The sequence below is a fragment of the Coregonus lavaretus genome (assembly GCF_964263955.1).
Source record: "Coregonus lavaretus genome assembly, chromosome: 4".
Lineage (NCBI taxonomy): Eukaryota > Metazoa > Chordata > Actinopteri > Salmoniformes > Salmonidae > Coregonus > Coregonus lavaretus.
The window spans coordinates 75,011,122-75,034,108 of record NC_139991.1 but is presented as its reverse complement, the minus strand read 5'-3'; the positions used below and the strand labels follow the sequence as shown (position 1 = coordinate 75,034,108).

Here is a 22,987-nt window from a genome sequence, read left to right as displayed (position 1 = left end):
AGCAAATCAATCGCTTGACTGATCACTGGCTGAGTGCATTTTTTGGCCTTGCAGACAGGATGCAAAATGTCACCTAACTTCAGTGGACATTTCGGGTGTGCTTTATCCAATGTGTACTTTTGCGTCTGTAAATGTAACATTTTCTGCTCTTGAATGCCTGCAATGAAGAGAGCCTGCCCAGTCGAACTCTTAAGAACAACAGCAAAGCAGGGCAGGAGCAGCGGACGCCAATTCTCTGTTCCTGATCTAGTATCATTTCTTCTGTTACCGTCGTACAGTTTTACTTTATTTCTTTGTTGGTCGTTTCCGAGGGGATATAATTGCATCTCCGGGCCCAAAGAGGTCACCTAAAAATGGGTCCCCATTATGGAAGCTCGGAGTCGCCGGGAAGAAAAGAAAAGGTTGCGAATCTAATTGGGCTCCCGGTTACGTTCGTCTAAATACGGCGGTGGAGCGCTGACCTTGACATGCCTGGAGCCAGAGATGAATAGAGACCAGGGGGAGGAGAGGGAGGGAGAGGCTGAATGCAGCCTTTTGTTTGAGCTGAGCCAAAGGAGCGCCCAGGATGGGGATGGGATTGTGGGTATTGGAAGAGGAGAGGAGCTGTGACCCCTGTGCCCTTGGTCTTGACGAGTGTGGCAGGAGCCAAAGAGCATCTTTGTTGCGTGTCCCGCTAATTCTTGAACTCCCAAGTCCTCTTCCTGTCTGCCTGCCCCCATCCCTTTCTCACCTGTTTCCCCCTGTGTCTTGGTTCGGTTCTTTTTGTCTATATCGAACAAACGCACGTACACAAAACATGAACTATTCTAAATCACACCGGTGTCGTTGCCAAGAATGCTTCCATAGTGTAAACTTTAAAAGACGGACCAAGCCTTCAGATGTTGGAGTTAAAGTATTGTACATTATTCTTACTTCCTGTATAAAAGCCTGTATAGGTGCACTTGCGTCGCCACAGCAGTCGACTGTATATGGTAATCCATGGGTCTCTGTGGAGTCAGTCGTTGCATTGCGTTGACCCTGTGCTTGCTGTGCCACAGGTCCCATGTACCGTCTGGAGAGGCAGACAGAGCCCAACATGGCTGTGGATCTGGACAGCAGCCTGGAGAGCCAGAGCACCCTGGAGTTCTGCCTGGTCAGGGAAAACAGTGAGTATCCTGCTCCGGCGTCATCTAGGATCAGCTTCACCTCCCCCAACCATAGCCTTAACAATTAGTGACAATCAACAATCAAAACTATCCCAAGATCAGCATCTAGGTGCAACTTCACCCTACACAGAGTATCCTCCTCCTGGTTTGAGTCAATACCACCTCTAAAGGCCTGAATATCTCTCATCTGAACATATTTTTGTAGCCTGTGCTTAAATGTTTCTTCAATGCAAGGTTTCACCTACTGTTGGTTTGAAAGTAGTCTCTTGTTTTTCTCTCTCTTCCTCTCTCTCCCACCCCCTCTTTCTCTCTCTCCCACCCCCTCTTTCTCTCTCTCCCACCCCTTCTTTCTCTCTCCCACCCCTTCTTTCTCTCTCCCACCCCCTCTCTCTCTCCCACCCCCCCTCTCTCTCCCATACCCTCTTTCTCTCTCTCCCACCCCCTCTCTCTCTCCCACCCCCTCTTTCTCTCCCACCCCCTCTTTCTCTCTCCCACCCCCTCTTTCTCTCTCCCACCCCCTCTTTCTCTCTCCCACCCCCCCTCTCTCTCCCATCCCCCCTCTCTCTCTCCCATACCCTATTTCTCTCTCTCCCACCCCCTCTTTCTCTCTCCCACCCCCCTCTCTCTCCCACCCCCTCTCTCTCTCTCTCCCATACCATCTTTCTCTCTCTCCCACCCCCTCTCTCTCTCCCACTCCCTCTCTCTCTCCCACTCCCTCTCTCTCTCCCACTCCCTCTCTCTCTCCCACCCCCTCTTTCTCTCTCCCACCCCCTGTTTCTCTCTTAATTCTCACCCTCTGTTTCTCTCTTCTTTCTCTCTCTCTCCCACCCCCTCTTTCTCTCTCCCACCCCCTCTTTCTCTCTCCCATCCCCATCTCTCTCTCTCTCCCTCCCCCATCTCTCTCTCCCCCTCCCCCATCTCTCTCTCCCTCCCTCCCCCCTCTCTCTCTCCCACCCCATCTCTCTCTCTCTCCCTCCCACCCCCATCTCTCTCTCCCACCCCCTCTTTCTCTCTCCCACCCCCTCTTTCTCTCTCCCATCCCCATCTCTCTCTCTCTCCCTCCCCATCTCTCTCTCCCTCCCTCCCCCCTCTCTCTCTCCCACCCCATCTCTCTCTCTCTCCCTCCCACCCCCATCTCTCTCTCCCTCCCCCTCTCTCTCTCCCACCCCCCCCCTCTCTCTCCCACCCCCCCCTCTCTCTCTCCCACCCCCTCTTTCTCTCTCCCACCCCCTCTTTCTCTCTCTCCAACCCCCTCTTTCTCTCTTCTCTCTCTCTCTCTCTCTCCCACACCCTCTTTCTCTCTCTTTCCCACCTCCTGTTTCTCTCTCTTTCCCACCTACTGTTTCTCTCTCTTTCCTCTCTCTCTTTCCCACCCCCTGTTTCTCTCTCTCTCCCACCTCCTCTTTCTCTCTCTTTCCCACCTCCTGTTTCTCTCTCTTTCCACCTACTGTTTCTCTCTCTTTCCTCTCTCTCTTTCCCACCCCCTGTTTCTCTCTCTTTCCCACCTCCTGTTTCTCTCTCTCCCACCCCCTGTTTCTCTCTCTTTCCCACCTCCTGTTTCTCTCTCTCTCCCACCCCCTGTTTCTCTCTCTTTCCCACCCCCTGTTTCTCTCTCTTTCCCACCCCCTGTTTCTCTCTCTCCCACCCCCTGTTTCTCTCTCTCCCACCCCCTGTTTCTCTCTCTCTCCCACCCCCTGTTTCTCTCTCTTTCCCACCCCCTGTTTCTCTCTCTCTCCCACCCCCTGTTTCTCTCTCTTTCCCACCCCCTGTTTCTCTCTCTCTCCCACCCCCTGTTTCTCTCTCTTTCCCACCTCCTGTTTCTCTCTCTTTCCCACCTCCTGTTTCTCTCTCTTTCCCACCCCCTGTTTCTCTCTCTCCCACCCCCTGTTTCTCTCTCTCCCACCTCCTGTTTCTCTCTCTTTCCCACCCCCTGTTTCTCTCTCTCCCACCCCCTGTTTCTCTCTCTCCCACCCCCTGTTTCTCTCTCTCCCACCCCCTGTTTCTCTCTCTCCCACCCCCTGTTTCTCTCTCTTTCCCACCCCCTGTTTCTCTCTCTCTCCCACCCCCTGTTTCTCTCTCTCCCACCTCCTGTTTCTCTCTCTCCCACCCCCTGTTTCTCTCTTTCCCACCCTGTTTGTCTCTCCGTTCTCTCTGTCAGGCTCTAGAGGAGAGGACAGTTCAGAGGAAGATCCTCCCATGGACATCACCACGGTGCAGGACATGCTGAGTAGCCATCGCTACAAGTCCTTCAAGATCAGCATGATCCACAAGCTCCGCTTCACCACTGACGTACAGCTCGGTAAATACTCCCTACCCCCACCCCACACTGGCCAAACCCTGCCCTCCCTACCCACACCCCGCACTGGCCCAACCCTGCTCCCCCTACCCACACCCCACACTGGCCCAACCTTGCTCTCCCTACCCCCACCCCACACTGGCCCAACCCTGCTCTCCCTACCCCCACCCCACACTGGCTCAACCCTGCTCTCCCTCCCTCCCCCCAACCCACACTGTCCCAACCCTGCTCTCCCTCCCTCCCCCCACCCCACACTGGCCCAACCCTGCTCTCCCTCCCTACCCCCACCCCACACTGGCCCAACCCTGCTCTCCCTACCCCCACCCCACACTGGCCCAACCCTGCTCTCCCTCCCCCCACCCCACACTGGCCCAACCCTGCTCTCCCTCCCTCCCTCCACCCCACACTGGCCCAACCCTGCTCTCCCTCCCTCCCTCCACCCCACACTGGCTCAACCCTGCTCTCCCTCCCTCCACCCCACACTGGCTCAACCCTGCTCTCCCTCCCTCCCCCCAACCCACACTGTCCCAACCCTGCTCTCCCTCCCTCCCCCCAACCCACACTGGCCCAACCCTGCTCTCCCTCCCTCCCTCCACCCCGCACTGGCCCAACCCTGCTCTCCCTCCCTCCCCCAACCCCACACTGGCCCAACCCTGCTCTCCCTCCCCCCACCCCACACTGGCCCAACCCTGCTCTCCCTACCCCCACCCCACCCTGGCCCAACCTTGCTCTCCCTCCCTTCCCCCACCCCACACTGGCCCAACCTTGCTCTCCCTCCCCCCACCCCACACTGGCCCAACCCTGCTCTCCCTCCCCCCACCGCACACTGGCCCAACCCTGCTCTCCCTACCCCCACCCCACCCTGGCCCAACCTTGCTCTCCCTCCCTTCCCCCACCCCACACTGGCCCAACCCTGCTCTCCCTCCCCCCACCCCACACTGGCCCAACCCTGCTCTCCCTACCCCCACCCCACACTGGCCCAACCCTGCTCTCCCTCCCTCCCCCCACCCCACACTGGCCCAACCTTGCTCTCCCTACCCCCACCCCACACTGGCCCAACCTTGCTCTCCCTACCCCCACCCCACACTGGCCCAACCCTGCTCTCCCTACCCCTACCCCCACACGGGCCCGATCCTGCTGAACCCTACCCCCATCCCGGCCCAACCCTGCTCTCCATTCTTCCTTTGCCACAGACAACACGTTGGTCCAGCCTTCCAAGGCAATATCAAAAATAGAGACCTTTTTATGAAATGCTGTTTATACCTTAATAGTTGGGTCCCTCTCTGTTTCGAATTAGTCAGGCAGGCGTTTACCCCAGGTTAGGTTTCAGCCAGAGGACTTAGGTATGGCATGAGAAAGAAACTAAATCTCCCCCTCCAATCACGTTGCCACAGGTCAACCCAGGGTCACCGGGTCACTTCCTGGAAAGCAGGATCAATCTTGTTGTTTACAACAATCTGCCATGGTAACCACTGTACCCCCCCCCACTGGCCCATTGGCTGTGGTAATGAGCGCTAATTCAGACCAGGAGGAGACGTGCAGCGTTCCAAACGCCACCCTATTCCCTATTTAGTGCACTACTTTTGACCACGGCCCATAGGGTTCTGGTCAAACGTAGTACACTGTATAGGAAATAGGGTGGCGTTTGGGAAGCAGACTGTCTCCTCCTGGTCTGACTGATGAGGACTGTGAGCGTGAACATGTCCTTTGTTCAAACCACACAGTCCTTGTTCACAGTTGGACTTGCGCTATTTTGAATCAAAGTCTGTCTGTCTAGTAGTGCAGTTTTTACATGTGCTTTGGATACTCTGTTACTCCTGCCGTAACCAGCACATGGGACAAATATCCTCTGCTCTTAACTCCTCTCACTGTCACAGCCCATCTGTTAACTCCTCTCACTGTCACAGCCCATCTGTTAACTCCTCTCACTGTCACAGCCCATCTGTTAACTCCTCTCACTGTCACAGCCCACCTGTTAACTCCTCTCACTGTCACAGCCCACCTGTTAACTCCTCTCACTGTCACAGCCCATCTGTTAACTCCTCTCACTGTCACAGCCCACCTGTTAACTCCTCTCACTGTCACAGCCCACCTGTTAACTCCTCTCACTGTCACAGCCCACCTGTTAACTCCTCTCACTGTCACAGCCCACCTGTTAACTCCTCTCACTGTCACAGCCCACCTGTTAACTCCTCTCACTGGCACAGCCCACCTGTTAACTCCTCTCACTGTCACAGCCCATCTGTTAACTCCTCTCACTGTCACAGCCCACCTGTTAACTCCTCTCACTGTCACAGCCCACCTGTTAACTCCTCTCACTGTCACAGCCCATCTGTTAACTCCTCTCACTGTCACAGCCCACCTGTTAACTCCTCTCACTGGCACAGCCCATCTGTTAACTCCTCTCACTGTCACAGCCCACCTGTTAACCCCTCTCTCACTGTCTCAGCCCATTACAGCCCATCTCTTAACCCCTCTCTCTCTGTCTCAGCCCATTACAGCCCATCTCTTAACCCCTCTCTCACTGTCACAGCCCATTACAGCCCATCTATTAACCCCTCTCTGTCTCAGCCCATTACAGCCCATCTCTTAACCCCTCTCTCTCTGTCTCAGCCCATTACAGCCCATCTCTTAACCCCTCTCTCTCTGTCTCAGCCCATTACAGCCCATCTCTTAACCCCTCTCTCACTGTCTCAGCCCATTACAGCCCATCTCTTAACCCCTCTCTGTCTCAGCCCATTACAGCCCATCTCTTAACCCCTCTCTCTCTGTCTCAGCCCATTACAGCCCATCTCTTAACCCCTCTCTCACTGTCTCAGCCCATTACAGCCCATCTCTTAACCCCTCTCTCTCTGTCTCAGCCCATTACAGCCCATCTCTTAACCCCTCTCTCTCTGTCTCAGCCCATTACAGCCCATCTCTTAACCCCTCTCTCTGTCTCAGCCCATTACAGCCCATCTCTTAACCCCTCTCTAACTGTCTCAGCCCATTACAGCCCATCTCTTAACCCCTCTCTCACTGTCTCAGCCCATTACAGCCCATCTCTTAACCCCTCTCTCTCTGTCTCAGCCCATTACAGCCCATCTCTTAACCCATCTCTCTGTCTCAGCCCATTACAGCCCATCTCTTAACTCCTCTCTCTCTGTCTCAGCCCATTACAGCCCATCTCTTAACTCCTCTCTCTCTGTCTCAGCCCATTACAGCCCATCTCTTAACCCCTCTCTCTGTCTCAGCCCATTACAGCCCATCTCTTAACCCCTCTCTCTCTGTCACAGCCCATTACAGCCCATCTCTTAACCCCTCTCTCTCTGTCACAGCCCATTACAGCCCATCTCTTAACTCCTCTCTTAACCCCTCTCTCTCTGTCTCAGCCCATTACAGCCCATCTCTTAACCCCTCTCTTAACCCCTCTCTCTCTGTCTCAGCCCATTACAGCCCATCTCTTAACCCCTCTCTCTCTGTCTCAGCCCATTATAGCCCATCTCTTAACCCCTCTCTCTCTGTCTCAGCCCATTACAGCCCATCTCTTAACCCCTCTCTTACTGTCACAGCCCATTACAGCCCATCTCTTAACCCCTCTCTCTCTGTCTCAGCCCATTACAGCCCATCTCTTAACCCCTCTCTCTCCGTCTCAGCCCATTACAGCCCATCTCTTAACCCCTCTCTCTGTCTCAGTCCATTACAGCCCATCTCTTTACCCCTCTCTAACTGTCTCAGCCCATTACAGCCTATCTCTTAACCCCTCTCTCTCTGTCACAGCCCATTACAGCCCATCTCTTAACCCCTCTCTTAACCCCTCTCTCTCTGTCTCAGCCCATTACAGCCCATCTCTTAACCCCTCTCTCTCTGTCTCAGCCCATTACAGCCCATCTCTTAACCCCTCTCTCTCTGTCTCAGCCCATTACAGCCCATCTCTTAACCCCTCTCTCTCTGTCTCAGCCCATTACAGCCCATCTCTTAACCCCTCTCTGTCTCAGCCCATTACAGCCCATCTCTTAACCCCTCTCTGTCTCAGCCCATTACAGCCCATCTCTTAACCCCTCTCTCTCTGTCTCAGCCCATTACAGCCCATCTCTTAACCCCTCTCTAACTGTCTCAGCCCATTACAGCCCATCTCTTAACCCCTCTCTCTCTGTCTCAGCCCATTACAGCCCATCTCTTAACCCCTCTCTCTCTGTCTCAGCCCATTACAGCCCATCTCTTAACCCCTCTCTGTCTCAGCCCATTACATCCCATCTCTTAACCCCTCTCTCTCTGTCTCAGCCCATTACAGCCCATCTCTTAACCCCTCTCTAACTGTCTCAGCCCATTACAGCCCATCTCTTAACCCCTCTCTCTCTGTCTCAGCCCATTACAGCCCATCTCTTAACTCCTCTCTCTCTGTCTCAACCCATTACAGCCCATCTCTTAACTCCTCTCTCTCTGTCTCAGCCCATTACAGCCCATCTCTTAACCCCTCTCTCTGTCTCAGCCCATTACAGCCCATCTCTTAACCCCTCTCTCTGTCTCAGCCCATTACAGCCCATCTTCTAACCCCTCTCTCTCTGTCTCAGCCCATTACAGCCCATTTCTTAACCCCTCTCTCTCTGTCTCAGCCCATTACAGCCCATCTCTTAACTCCTCTCTCTGTCTCAGCCCATTACAGCCCATCTCTTAACCCCTCTCTCTCTGTCTCAGCCCATTACAGCCCATCTCTTAACCCCTCTCTCTCTGTCTCAGCCCATTACAGCCCATCTCTTAACCCCTCTCTAACTGTCTCAGCCCTTTACAGCCCATCTCTTAACCCCTCTCTTAACCCCTCTCTCTCTGTCTCAGCCCATTACAGCCCATCTCTTAACCCCTCTCTCTGTCTCAGCCCATTACAGCCCATCTCTTAACTCCTCTCTCTGTCTCAGCCCATTACAGCCCATCTCTTAACCCCTCTCTCTCTGTCTCAGCCCATTACAGCCCATCTCTTAACCCCTCTCTCTCTGTCTCAGCCCATTACAGCCCATCTCTTAACTCCTCTCTCTGTCTCAGCCCATTACAGCCCATCTCTTAACCCCTCTCTCTGTCTCAGCCCATTACAGCCCATCTCTTAACCCCTCTCTCTGTCTCAGCCCATTACAGCCCATCTCTTAACCCCTCTCTAACTGTCATAGCCCATTACAGCCCATCTCTTAACCCCTCTCTCTCTGTCACAGCCCATTACAGCCCATCTCCTAACCCCTCTCTCTCTGTCTCAGCCAATTACAGCCCATTTCTTAACCCCTCTCTCTCTGTCTCAGCCCATTACAGCCCATCTCTTAACCCCTCTCTCTCTGTCTCAGCCCATTACAGCCCATCACAGCCCATCTCTTAACCCCTCTCTCTCTGTCTCAGCCCATTACAGCCCATCTCTTAACCCCTCTCTCTCTGTCACAGCCCATTACAGCCCATCTCTTAACCCCTCTCTAACTGTCACAGCCCATTACAGCCCATCTCTTAACCCCTCTCTAACTGTCATAGCCAATAGCAAATTGAGGATAATTTGATGGAACTGTATTTGTAAAGTAGAATGAATAGTAATACTGTTGTTTCATGTTTGATAAACTTCAACATCTGACATCTCAACCTGAGGCTTTGCCAAGCCATAAACTGTTGGCTTTTGGGCAAATTTTTTCGAATTCAAATGAATTATTTATCTCATTCACAGTGTTACCCATCAGCTGTCAGACACATGTAACGACAACGCCTCACATTTTCACATATTATAGCCGCTTTTTGCATTCATGCTGATATTATTGAATTGAAACCAGGCTGCCAGCTTTGTGGAGCCTCCTCTCCCTAGGCTGACAGAGGATGGGTTCTTAAACCAAAAGACCTGTCGGATGCTCTCCCCAGTGTTTCTCAGAGATAGGGGGTTTCCTGGGGTTTCAGAGGCGACGGCAGCTAGCGAACTCCACGGCTTAACCGTCAACAGATACGTTCAGCGTGTCAGATTAAACAAAGTTGGAGAAAAGCAGAAAGGTGGGGGGGGGGGGGCGGGTGTTGGCGCTAAGCCTTGCTGACAAACCATTGAGGGGTTTTGTAATGGCTGTGGGGTTTGTAATGGCTGTGGGGTTTGTAATGGCTGTGGGGTTTGTAATGGCTGTGGGGTCTGTAATGGCTGTGGCGTTTGTGATGGCTGTGGCGTTTGTATTTTTCAACCCATCCCACACCACCTACTGTGCTTTAGCGCCATTACGTATTTTCCAAGAAGACACCACTCTGACTGTACGATGACATCGGAGGGATTCTATTACAGTCCCAAGCGCTGAAGAAATAGAAGCAGGAGAGATGGGGCGGCAGGTAGCTTAGTGGGTAAGAGCGTAGTGCCAGTAACCGAAAGGTCGCTGGTTCTAATCCCAGAGCCGACTAGGTGAAAAATCTGTCGATGTGCCCTTGAGCAAGGCACTTAACCCTAATTGCTTCTGTAAGTCGCTCTGGATAAGAGCGTCTGCTAAATGACTAAAATGTAAATGTAATGTAAAATGAATCATTAGGTCACTTGTTTTGGTACTGCCCATATGTAGCTTGTTTCTGATCGCAGGTTCAGGAATGGCTGAAGAATTGCAACATTTACCTGGAGCTAACTCTGCAAATAGCACTGCTGGGTGACGTGAAAAGCCATAGTCAATCGATCAATAATATAATAATACTCTTAGTAAAAATGTTAATCTTGAATTAACAATCTGTAGAAACTATGAGAATAGAAAGGCTTAGAAAAATATATGGCAATTAGAAATCAGAACTGGATGGTCTTCAGAGATAGATGGGAGGGGTTGAGGGTGGCTGAAGGGTGGGACTAAAAACAAAGAAGCAGGAGAGACATTTAGGGAAAGTGGATGGGCAGTGTCCTGTGTTGCTAGCTAGTGGTACAAACTGATGTTACTTAATGTCAACATCGGGGGGGAAAGGTCAATCCCAATCCCACATTCACAGAGGCAGGAATGTCCCAGTGTCCCATAGCTCTGGGATTTATGTGGACTGAGCTAGAGGCTTTAGGAGCAGACAGTGTGCAAAAGTCGTGTGTGTGTGTGTGTGTGTGTGTGCGCTTGTATCTGGACACTGTCAAATGTGAGAAAGGTGGGAGGGGCCGCTGCAGGTGAAGGAAGACAGATGTTGTCAGGGAGGGAAGCTGTGTTAGGGGCGGTAGTGCTGAGCGATTAGTGCTTTTTGAGCTCGGTTCGGTTTCGATGCGATTATGAAAGAAATCATGATTTCAGTTTCGATAATTAAAAAAAACTAAGATTAAATGCACTATGCGTTATGTGCATTGAATGCTGTAACAACACAGAATAAAACAATTGATAAAAGTCCCATGATGGTAGTGACTGTCCATTACTGCTTATCACTTATTAACCATCATTTATTCACATTACTTTACTTTATTAAAATATTTCAGTTGTGTATATTACATTTTGTTTTATTTGATTTACTATTTCATTCCAAGTCATCATTACATTTTACATTTTAGTCATTTAGCAGACGCTCTTATCCAGAGCGACTTACAGTCAGTGAGTGCATACATTTTTCATACTAGCCCCCCGTGGGAATCGAACCCACAACCCTGGCGTTGCAAGCGCCATGCTCTACCAGCTACAGGAGGCCTATCATCTCATCTCTATAGAGCTGTTGACTATGCTGTCTGACAAAATCACTATTTTAGTAGTTCTTCAAGGTAAATAAGGCATACCTTTATGACTGCTGAATACCAACTATCAATCACTTAGATCATGTATTTTCAGGTAGAGATACCTTGTGAAGAAACTGCTCTCTATGTATCCCCTATTGATCGCACATTCTTCTGTCTCTTACGTAGCGTAAAAGAAACACAGGCCGGACAGGTAGCCGCGCAATGGGTTATGGCCATTGTAGTGAATTATCACATTTTCTGCGCTAAACTATGTAGAACATTGGCCTGTTGGAAACTACAACTCCCTACTACATCGCACAGTTCAGGCATGATAATCTGATTTATCTCTAGAAAAACTGCAGCGCATTGATCTCACAGAAAAACTCAGAACACAATGGAATTCAAATAATTGGTCAATTAGTTGTTTAAAAAACGAAAAATAACCGACATTTGGCTCAGCACTAAGGGGCAGAGAGAGAGGCTAGAGAGGTGGACTTGACTTTATCTTTACTCAACCAAGCCTGCAGACCTTCCACTTCATACTGTTTGGTATCCTCTGCCTCCCATGACTGGTGCGCTTCTTCCTCAGGGCTTCAGATTCTTGACGCACGTCGCGTCCCACTGTCGTCTCTTTGTCTGCAGACACTGGTTCACGCTGCTTTTCCCCCCAACCTCCGTAACAAAACACTCTGCCCAGCGTCACTGCTGGAGTCCACCTCCGCCCAGAGAGCTCAGCTCTGGGCTTATTCCTAATTGATGCAAATGAGAAAAGATGGTGGCGGCAGCCATGCAATGCTGCTGGTTTAATAAAAGCTTGTTAACCGCGGTGAGGGAAATGAATGGGCCGAATTACCGGTGCGGTTATTGGGAAAGTGTCGTCTCTCGTTATAGTTCAGAACAACTCACTCACAGATGGTCGGCGGTCTTCTCTTTTCCCACTATAAGAGAACGGACTGATGGCCCTGGAAAGCAGTTATAGAGGAGGTCGTGTAAGACAGGGGGGTCTGGGGGTGCCAGCCCCATCTTAATTTTTCTAATAACCCTCAATGTGATGCTCAATCTGCCCCCTTCACATAGCATTAGGCGAGGCCTCTGTCACGGAATTGGATTAGGGCTTGTTATAGCAACCAATTCCATGTGGCCATGGAAAAATAGGGTGGCAATTTAATAACCATTATCATCAATACAAGTGACTGAGTCCATATTACATCAGTGGCTGTGATGTATAGAGTGGAAGTTAGAATAGGTTCTGCCGGGATCCTTCTGATTCCCTTTTAGTGGTAATCTGTAATTGTCATTCCAGTAGAGCAGAAAGAAATTCATCTTTAATCAGATATTTTATTTACATTTACGTCATTCAGCAGACGCTCTTATCCAGAGCGACTTACAAATTGGTGCATTCAACCTATGATAGCCAGTGGGACAACCACTTTATTTTTTATTTTATTTTTTATGGGGGGTGGGGGAAGAAGGATTACTTTATACTATTCCAGGTATTCCTTAAAGAGGTAGGGTTTCAAGTGTCTCCGGAAGGTGGTCAGTGACTCCGCTGTCCTGGCGTCGTGGGGGAGCTTGTTCCACCATTGGGGTGCCAGAGCAGCGAATAGCTTTGACAGGGTCATTCATGTGATTTGCATAAGACCGTATACACTTTGGATGACACACTAATTACCAAAGTGGAACTTGCACATCAACATAAAAATGGACACCGAAATGCAATACTTTTCTAATTTGAATCCGTCAAAATGACTCATTTTTGCATTTTAAATTGAGGCAATGGAAGAGGCACTAGTGGTCTCGAATGCCTTACCTCTAAAATCCAAACTGAGATTTTTACAGAAAACTGAACTCAACCTTTTACAGAAGAATGGGGGGTGAAGGGAAGCGACCTCTATTTTCAATGATGACACACAAAAAACAGACTTCCTCCATCAAAGCGGTCCCAGTTGTCTCCCAGTACTCCATGTTGTCTCCCAGTACTACATTTTTTCTCCCAGCACTCCATGCGGCTGCGATTGGGTCTGAGTCCCAAAAAAGGGCACCCTATTCATTACTAGTGCACTGCTTTTGACCATAGGGCTCTGGTCAAAAGTAGTGCACTAAATAGGGAATAGGGTGCCATAGGGCTCTGGTCAAAAGTAGTGCACTAAATAGGGAATAGGGTGCCATAGGGCTCTGGTCAAAAGTAGTGCACTAAATAGGGAATAGGGTGCCATAGGGCTCTGGTCAAAAGTAGTGCACTAAATAGGGAATAGGGTGCCATTTGAGACGCAACCCGGATCTTTCTGTTCCCCGTGGAAATGGTGACCATCGTTTGATTGACAGCCGGGATCATCTTTCTGCCCTTTTGCCTGCACTCCATCACTTTAAGCGCTCTGATTGACAGTTGGGTTCCAGGGTTCTTTCTGCATTCAAAAAGTGGCTTAGGTGGTGGGTGTGGCAGGGGCGTGGCAATGGGAGCTGGATTTCAAATAATTTTTTAGGCCCCCCCATCTTGGCAGTGTAGAGATTTAAAAAAAAATATATATATATATATATGGCAATTTCCTGTAATTCAACACATTTCTCCATGGAGCGAAGATAAATTGTTTCAGTTTTGAAGCTAATTTCCTGCAATTCTACGTATTCTGCCATGGAGTTAAGAGAACATTTTGCAGTTTTAAAGCACATTTCCTGCAATTCTATGCATTTTGCCATGGCTAATGCTGTGTTCTTTTGCTCAAACATAACAATCAGTACTGCTAAATTCATTGTTTTGGGAATTTTCAATACTCCCTGACTGTCTAGCCTTTATTTTGGTGATTGTTAGTTAAAATATATAGCTCCATTACTTTATATCTTGTTTAGTCGTTTAAGTTTACACTGAAAGCGTTTTTTCACAAATGAAAATGTATTTTTATACACTATTTGGACTTAGGCGACCCAAAAAAAACACTTAGGCAGCCTACCCAAGGATTTCAATACAAAACAAATCCCTTGGTTCATCTCTCCGCCCCCCTTTTGCCTCACATTAACCGCTCTGATTGACAGCCGGGTTCATCACTCCCTCACATTAACCGCTCTGATTGACAGCTGACACATCTGTCATAGACCACAGGCCCCACTCTCTTTGTGTGTGTGTGTGTGTGTGTGTGTGTGTGTGTGTGTGTGTGTGTGTGTGTGTCTAGCCTAGTCTCCATTACCTTTATAGAGAGCATCAAAATGTAATTCTCATCCAACCCACTGGCTTGCCTGATGAAAACATGAACAAAACAGGAGAGAAACACACAAAGAATTACCAAACCTGTCTCCATTGGTGGCATTGCAAGAGCCCGATATGTCCCCATTCTGTCGAGTCATCCCGTTCAGGGAATTTAAGGTGCTATTTTTATGGCCATGTATCCGGCACAACAGTTAAAATAAACAAGTAATTCAATAGATTAGCTTTTTAAAATACATTTCCTCAGCTTAATGACAAAAATCAACGCTAAATGTCCTCACGTTTGTGACGTTGTTGCTTTGGTTACCAAGTTATTTATCAAAGGGCCGTTTATGAAGGGCATCTATAAGTTGTATTCTTCGAGAATCAATGCGTATATCATTCATTTAAAAGTCAAAAAATGGATGGAACCTTTAAATTCAAACCTGCTTTCTCGCAATGTGTTAGGAATGCCATTTTTCGTAAACCTGGTTAGCGATTTTGATTGAATAGGACCCGCTATAGATCCCCTCCTGGGGAATCTGTCTGTACTTAATCTGCTGTGTCACATCTCTAAGTCCATGGACATCTCTAGCATCCATTTTACTGTCTCTCTCTCTGTGTGTGTGTGTGTGTGTGTGTGTGTGTGTGTAGTGTGTGTGTGTGTAGTGTGTGTTTGTGCGCAGCAGCAGAGCCTAGGCGACAGTGATGACAGATTAGCACTGTGAATGGCCATTAACGCCACACAGCACCATCATTTTCACAAAAACTGATTACGCCGACGCTTTACGCAGTGACAATCCACGAGAGATGCTGTTGTGTCCCACAACAAAATGGAGGATGGAGAGTAGAATCGGTGTGGAGTAGATGATTTGACCTCTGCCATCTCTCTCTCTCCCCTACACTCTCACTCCCTGTCCCCCATGCAGGCATCTCGGGGGAAAAGGTGGAGATTGACCCCGTCACCAACCAGAAGACCAGCACCAAGTTCTGGATCCGACAGAAGCCTATCTCCATCGATTCAGACCACCTCTGTGCCTGTGACCTTGTGGAGGAGAGGAGCCCCAGTGAGTACCACCGTTGTGTGTGTGTGCGCGTGCTGTGTGTGTGTGTGTGCACTGTGTGTGTGTGTGTGTGTACTGTGTGTGTGTGTGTTTGTGTGCACTGTGTTTGTGTGTGGTGACACACAAGGTCACTGACTGGTAAACACATATCCCCCTCACACTGAAAGCACTCATTTTTTGGGGGATCATATTCATTTAGTCACCTTTGACTGTATATTCCTCTGGTTTGACTTTGGCAGAGTGCTGAGACCTTCCATAAGAGGCTGTAAATACCAGAAGATTCAGTTGAAGAAGCTGCGTTTAGTAGCAGTCAGTAAACATAACCTGTATTACAAGTCAATGGTGATACTGGATAGAGTGATCTATCTTCAGGTTGCACCTTGCGACTAAGCAGATGTCTTATTTTAACTGACAGCAATACGGACCATCAAATACAGATTGTAATCGTTGAAGCCGCCCGGCGTTTCCACGACGGTCTCCCCCACACGTCCACCAGGCTGATAGAACCTAGCTCATCGCCTGTGTGTGTGTTCTCGTATCTCTGTTAACCCACCATCATCTCCTGCCATCTGTAATAAAGCCCCGTAGACGAGGCCTCCTCTCTTTTCTCCCCAAGCTGCCGCCTCCCTAGCTTCCATCTCTGTCCGTTGTAGAGGCTGCTTTAATCAGCCAGGCAGTCTCCATCTCTCCCCCTCTATTCACACTGCATTACCAATACCCAGTCTCCATCTCTCCCCCTCTATTCACACTGCATTACAAATACCCAGTCTCCATCTCTCCCCCTCTATTCACACTGCATTACCAATACCCAGTCTCCATCTCTCCCCCTCTATTCACACTGCATTACCAATACCCAGTCTCCATCTCTCCCCCTCTATTCACACTGCATTACCAATACCCAGTCTCCATCTCTCGCCCTCTATTCACACTGCATTACCAATACCCAGTCTCCATCTCCGCCCAGCCCTGATCATTATCTACAGATGTATCTATGTATGTAACAGACATTGGAAGCCAAGGGGGTGGGGGAGGAGGGTGTAGGCGCTGGATGAGTATGACTGAATGAGTTATCTGGACTCCCAGGAATGAGAGTGGAAGAAAAGGGGTTGTGTGCGTCGGCGTTCTCTGGAGGAAGGAGGATACTTTATTATCGCATGTGGTTTTTTGAATGACTTGTATTTGTGGATACTCAAGTCCTTTTTAACGTCCCCCCAAAACAATGTGGGTCCTTATGTATTGTCTTCTTTATTGAGTCCGGTTAGAAGGTAGAGAGAACGGAGCAGGTTAGAAGGTAGAGAGAACGGAGCAGGTTAGAAGGTAGAGAGAACGGAGCAGGTTAGAAGGTAGAGAGAACGGGGCAGGTTAGAAGGTAGAGAGAACGGAGCAGGTTAGAAGGTAGAGAGAACGGAGCAGGTTAGAAGGTAGAGAGAACGGAGCAGGTTAGAAGGTAGAGAGAACGGGGCAGGTTAGAAGGTAGGGAGAACGGAGCAGGTTAGAAGGTAGAGAGAACGGGGCAGGTTAGAAGGTAGGGAGAACGGAGCAGGTTAGAAGGTAGAGAGAACGGGGCAGGTTAGAAGGTAGAGAGAACGGAGCAGGTTAGAAGGTAGAGAGAACGGAGCAGGTTAGAAGGTAGAGAGAACGGAGCAGGTTAGAAGGTAGAGAGAACGGAGCAGGTTAGAAGGTAGAGAGAACGGGGTACAGTTGTAGAGGGGGTAAAGAAGGAAAGTGTCACGGTGGGATTTGATCCTGTGGGACAGTATGTTCTTAGCAGGCTGAAGCACTACCGCTGCCCGACGCTCCTCACTACTCCAGTCCTTTAGGTCTATTGGAGGGTGTATTCATTGTGTTTGAGGTTCTGCACATTCAACAGATTGGAATATGACTCCACTGATTATGTTTACAGTACGTAGCGTGATGTAGTACGAACAACTGAAGATAACATTTATGAAAATGAGTAAAATACGGAAAGAAAATATCATTGTACATTCAACTATATCATGCAACTCATTCCACTACCTATTTCAACGTTTTCCTTACATAGACAGCATCCACCTCACCCCTGATCCTATGCTCCTCTCCCCAACACGTCCCCTGCTTACCTCTTCTCCCACCCGTGTCCATCAATATTAGCCCTTCATTGGCCCCAGCTAACCCACATCTCCCTCTAAGAGCTCATTCCTCTGCGTCGCTGGGGCTCAACACTCTGTTGACCTGGTAATTGGCACAGGGGCCCAGCTCTCTCTCTCTCTCTCTCTCTCTCTCTCTCTCTCTCTCTCCATCGAGCGGTTCTACATGACTAGGTAAAGAAGACGGCACGAAGATTAATGAAGGCCGGCTAATGCAGGAGTGAAAGGGGGATGAGTGGGCAGGAAGAGGAGGGAAGGGATGGGGGAATGCTGCTTTCCGACACCTCCACTGAGTGGAAGTTAGAACTGTAGTCGTCACAGTGTCTCTTTCATTGCCTCTGTGTCAAATTTGTATTTATTTATTTAATTTGGTTGTGTTGTCGTATCCTTGCCGTGTTTGCTTCATGGTTACCAGCAGCTGTTGTAAGGCAATGTGATTGGTTCTGCAGGTTTCCTACCTCATCTGTTAGGTTTTCTCTTTGAGTTCCGCGGGGAAGAATTTAGTAAAGGAGTCTTTGTGTAACGTTCAGTCACAGAAAATGTATCTGCAGTCTGTGCTTAGCGCTGTGTTCCATGGTACGGGATCCTCTTTCGGTTTCTTTATATATTATGTTTAACTCATGCTTTGTTTAATTTGTTAGGTGTTAGAATGTGCCAAGGGTCCTTTGCAATTTGTTCACCTTTCTGTCGGTATATGCTTGATGTCAATACATTAGCACATGTTCGTTAATAGGGCACCCTTGTGAAATAGTCTGGCCTAACGCCCTGATACGTTGGTAAATGTCCTTGTAACCTGACTCTAACGAAAGATTCGGGGGGGAAAAAATGATTGGTGTGGCTGAAATTTTTCAGACGAATTAAAATCATGCCACTGCAAGACACCGTTTACTTTCAGGAATCAACTTTAAAGGTGCACTATGCAGAAATCGCTCCACCGTTTCCTGGTTGCTAAAATTCTAATAGTTCGCTTAATTTCAGTTTATGTGACTCGCAAGTATAGTTTAGAGAATCATTGTACCATCTAAACCGCTGTGAAATATATTTTCCATAACCAAAAATATTGTATTTTCAGCTGGTGTACGAAACCGTAAACGCAAAAAAAAGAAACTTAAGAACGGGAAGCATAGAAATAGCCCACATGTAACAGATCTACCGCTTCTTAGACTTGCTTTTAATGAGAATGACAGATCTATAACTCACATTTCTATGTGCATTTGTCTGGTCGCCCAAAACGTTACATATTGTAGCTTTAATAACCCTTTTCCCAGTATGGTCATGGCTATACTGAATTTGTGAACTCTCCAAGGGATGTGGGGTGGGGGTGGGTGTGGGGGGTGGGTGGGTGGTGGGTGTGTGTGTGTGTGGTGTGTGGTTGTGTGGTGTTTGTATGTGGGTGTGTGGTGTGTGTGTGTGTGTGTGTGTGTGTGGTTGTGTGGTGTATGCGGGGGTGTGGTTGTGTGGTGTGTGTGTATGTGTGTGTGTGGTGTTTGTGTGGTGTGTGGTTGTGTGTGTGTGTGTGGTTGTGTGGTGTGTGTGTGTGTGTGGTTGTGTGGTGTGTATGTGTGGTTGTGTGTGTGTGTGTGGTGTGTGTGTGTGTATGTGTGGTGTGGTTGCGTGGTGTATGCGGGGGTGTGGTGTGTGTGTGGTTGTGTGGTGTGTGTGTGTGTGTGTGTGGTTGTGTGGTGTATGCGGGGGTGTGGTTGTGTGGTGTGTGTGTATGTGTGTGTGGGTGGTGTGTGTGTGGTTGTGTGGTTGTGTGGTGTATGCGGGGGTGTGGTTGTGTGGTGTGTGTGTATGTGTGTGTGTGGTGTGTGTGTGTGTATGTGTGGTTGTGTGTGTGTGGTGTGTGTGTGTGGTTGTGTGGTGTGTGTGTGTGTGGTTGTGTGGTGTGGTTGTGTGGTTGTGTGGTGTGTATGTGTGGGTGTGTGTGTGTGGTTGTGTGGTGTGTGTGCACATGTGTGGGGGATGATGATGAGAACAGCAGTGACCAAAGTGGACTTCTCTCTTAATTTGAAAAGGAGGTTTTGCAGGGGAGGGAGTGTGTAAGTGATTACAATGAAACTGGAACTTGGGGCAAGCGTTCACTGTCACATCGACAAGCGGGGGGAAGAATGGAGTTATTGACTTTAAATGGGAAGCATGTGTGGCTATGAAAGACTCCAAAAGTCTCATGTTCCCATAATCAGTATCACACCAAACAAGCAGTCAGCCCGCCCCACCCCCCCTGCTGCCCACCCCACTCAGTCACTTTTTTTCTCGAAGCCTTTTGACAAAAGTGCATATGTTTTTGTGTGCAGCCTGTGGCACCTGACAAGGATAGCCTATTTCGCCTGCAGGGAAGTACAAATATGATGACGTTCTCTGTTTTTCAAGGACCTGTTTATTTTTCAGTCCAGAAGTACGGCAGCAAGCATGTTATGAACACCACTTTATACTGTGGACATTTGGCCTGGTACTATGTTCGTACTATGCAATTGTAGTTATCAAAAAATAAAGTGCAGAAATTGAATAATGTTTATATTTTTCCCCTTACCTTTAAGCTATTAAATGAAAATAAATTCTGACCGCTTAGATGGTACATCTTACCTCGGCTCATTAACAAACCAGTCCCTAGACCTATTCATAACTAAGGACCTATGTCTGTTTCTCTTTGTGGTTTATGTTGAAGATTTTGTCTATTTTGATGGTGTGCGTATCCCCTCGGCTAGGCCTCTCCTTGGCTTTGAGTGGATATGACACTTACATGGCTTGCCTTTCAAATCAGACAATAGCGTGATTAATGAGGTGCGGACGGTGAGAGGGAGTCGTGGTTGTCGCGTCGCAAGAGGTGCTCATCGCTCCTCTGATCTATTCATCAACTGCTCCTCAAAAGGGAGGGGGGGGGGGGGTCGACCGCCTGGGTCCCTCTCTCCAGGGAGGTGGAGTGGAAGGGGGAGGGAGGCTGAGATATCCTGGGTCCCTCTCTCCAGGGAGGTGGAGTGGAAGGGGGAGGGAGGCGGAGATATCCTGGGTCATTTCGGGAGGGCTCGGTATTGAGCCCTGAGGTACACCAGAGTCTCTGGAGAATAGGAGTGCAACTAAGAAGGTCTCATGCAGGTTTGATTAGGTTTGTGATGACAGAACAGACAGCAGAAGCATAGCCATGTCCAGTTTAAATGGAGTTGACCCGACTTTATAGTATATTTTTACGCATTGTCAGTTGATTTTAACTGAACGATTTCCCCAAATGCATTTCGGAAGATTCTTTTTTTTTTATATATACAGTGGGGAAAAAAAGTATTTAGTCAGCCACCAATTGTGCAAGTTCTCCCACTTAAAAAGATGAGAGAGGCCTGTAATTTTCATCATAGGTACACGTCAACTATGACAGACAAATTGAGAGAAAAAAAATCCAGAAAATCACATTGTAGGATTTTTAATGAATTTATTTGCAAATTATGGTGGAAAATAAGTATTTGGTCACCTACAAACAAGCAAGATTTCTGGCTCTCACAGACCTGTAACTTATTCTTTAAGAGGCTCCTCTGTCCTCCACTCGTTACCTGTATTAATGGCACCTGTTTGAACTTGTTATCAGTATAAAAGACACCTGTCCACAACCTCAAACAGTCACACTCCAAACTCCACTATGGCCAAGACCAAAGACCTGTCAAAGGACACCAGAAACAAAATTGTAGACCTGCACCAGGCTGGGAAGACTGAATCTGCAATAGGTAAGCAGCTTGGTTTGAAGAAATCAACTGTGGGAGCAATTATTAGGAAATGGAAGACATACAAGACCCCTGATAATCTCCCTCGATCTGGGGCTCCACGCAAGATCTCACCCCGTGGGGTCAAAATGATCACAAGAACGGTGAGCAAAAATCCCAGAACCACACGGGGGGACCTAGTGAATGACCTGCAGAGAGCTGGGACCAAAGTAACAAAGCCTACCATCAGTAACACACTACGCCGCCAGGGACTCAAATCCTGCAGTGCCAGACGTGTCCCCCTGCTTAAGCCAGTACATGTCCAGGCCCGTCTGAAGTTTGCTAGAGTGCATTTGGATGATCCAGAAGAGGATTGGGAGAATGTCATATGGTCAGATGAAACCAAAATAGAACTTTTTGGTAAAAACTCAACTCGTCGTGTTTGGAGGACAAAGAATGCTGAGTTGCATCCAAAGAACACCATACCTACTGTGAAGCATGGGGGTGGAAACATCATGCTTTGGGGCTGTTTTTCTGCAAAGGGACCAGGACGACTGATCCGTGTAAAGGAAAGAATGAATGGGGCCATGTATCGTGAGATTTTGAGTGAAAACCTCCTTCCATCAGCAAGGGCATTGAAGATGAAACGTGGCTGGGTCTTTCAGCATGACAATGATCCCAAACACACCGCCCGGGCAACGAAGGAGTGGCTTCGTAAGAAGCATTTCAAGGTCCTGGAGTGGCCTAGCCAGTCTCCAGATCTCAACCCCATAGAAAATCTTTGGAGGGAGTTGAAAGTCTGTGTTGCCCAGCGACAGCCCCAAAACATCACTGCTCTAGAGGAGATCTGCATGGAGGAATGGGCCAAAATACCAGCAACAGTGTGTGAAAACCTTGTGAAGACTTACAGAAAACGTTTGACCTGTGTCATTGCCAACAAAGGGTATATAACAAAGTATTGAGAAACTTTTGTTATTGACCAAATACTTATTTTCCACCATAATTTGCAAATAAATTCATAAAAAATCCTACAATGTGAAAATTACAGGCCTCTCTCATCTTTTTAAGTTGGAGAACATGCACAATTGGTGGCTGACTAAATACTTTTTTCCCCCACTGTATACAGTATTTGATACACTGCCGATTTTGCAGGTTTTCCTACTTACAAAGCATGTTAGAGGTCTGTAATTTTCATCATAGGTACACTTCAACTGTGAGAGACGGAATCTAAAACAAAAATCCAGAAAATCACATTGTATGATTTTTAAGTAATTAATTTGCATCTTATTGCATGACATAAGTATTTGATCACCTACCAACCAGTAAGAAATCCGGCTCATACAGACCTGTTAGTTTTTCTTTAAGAAGCCCTCCTGTTCTCCACTCATTATCTGTATTAACTGCACCTGTTTGAACTCGTTACCTGTATAAAAGACACCTGTCCACACACTCAATCAAACAGACTCCAACCTCTCCACAATGGCCAAGACCAGAGAACTGTGTAAGGACATCAGGGATAAAATTGTAGACCTGCACAAGGCTGGGATGGGCTACAGGACAATAGGCAAGCAGCTTGGTGAGAAGGCAACAACTGTTGGCGCAATTATTAGAAAATGGAAGAAGTTCAAGGTGACGGTCAATCACCCTTGGTCTGGGGCTCCATGCAAGATCTCACCTCGTGGGGCATCAATGATCATGAGGAAGGTGAGGGATCAGCCCAGAACTACTACTCCTCCATTTCATCAGCTGTCCGGGTATCAAATACTTGTTCTCCCCACTGTATAGGGAGTAAAAATAACATGGCTATATACAGGAAGTAGAAAATAACATGGCTATATACAGTGAGGGAAAAA

At 48.4% G+C, this 22,987-nt stretch overlaps 1 protein-coding gene across 1 annotated transcript in view; it reads left to right on the top strand.

Annotated features, from left to right (window-relative positions):
- mapkap1 (MAPK associated protein 1) overlaps positions 1-22,987 on the top strand; it is a 99,057-nt gene that overhangs the window by 61,135 nt on the left and 14,935 nt on the right. The window contains exons 8-10 of the mRNA XM_084159358.1: positions 1,038-1,145; positions 3,304-3,444; positions 15,185-15,322. Of these exons, the coding sequence (XP_084015484.1) occupies positions 1,038-1,145; positions 3,304-3,444; positions 15,185-15,322 (387 nt within the window). The remainder of the gene's footprint in view (positions 1-1,037; positions 1,146-3,303; positions 3,445-15,184; positions 15,323-22,987) is intronic.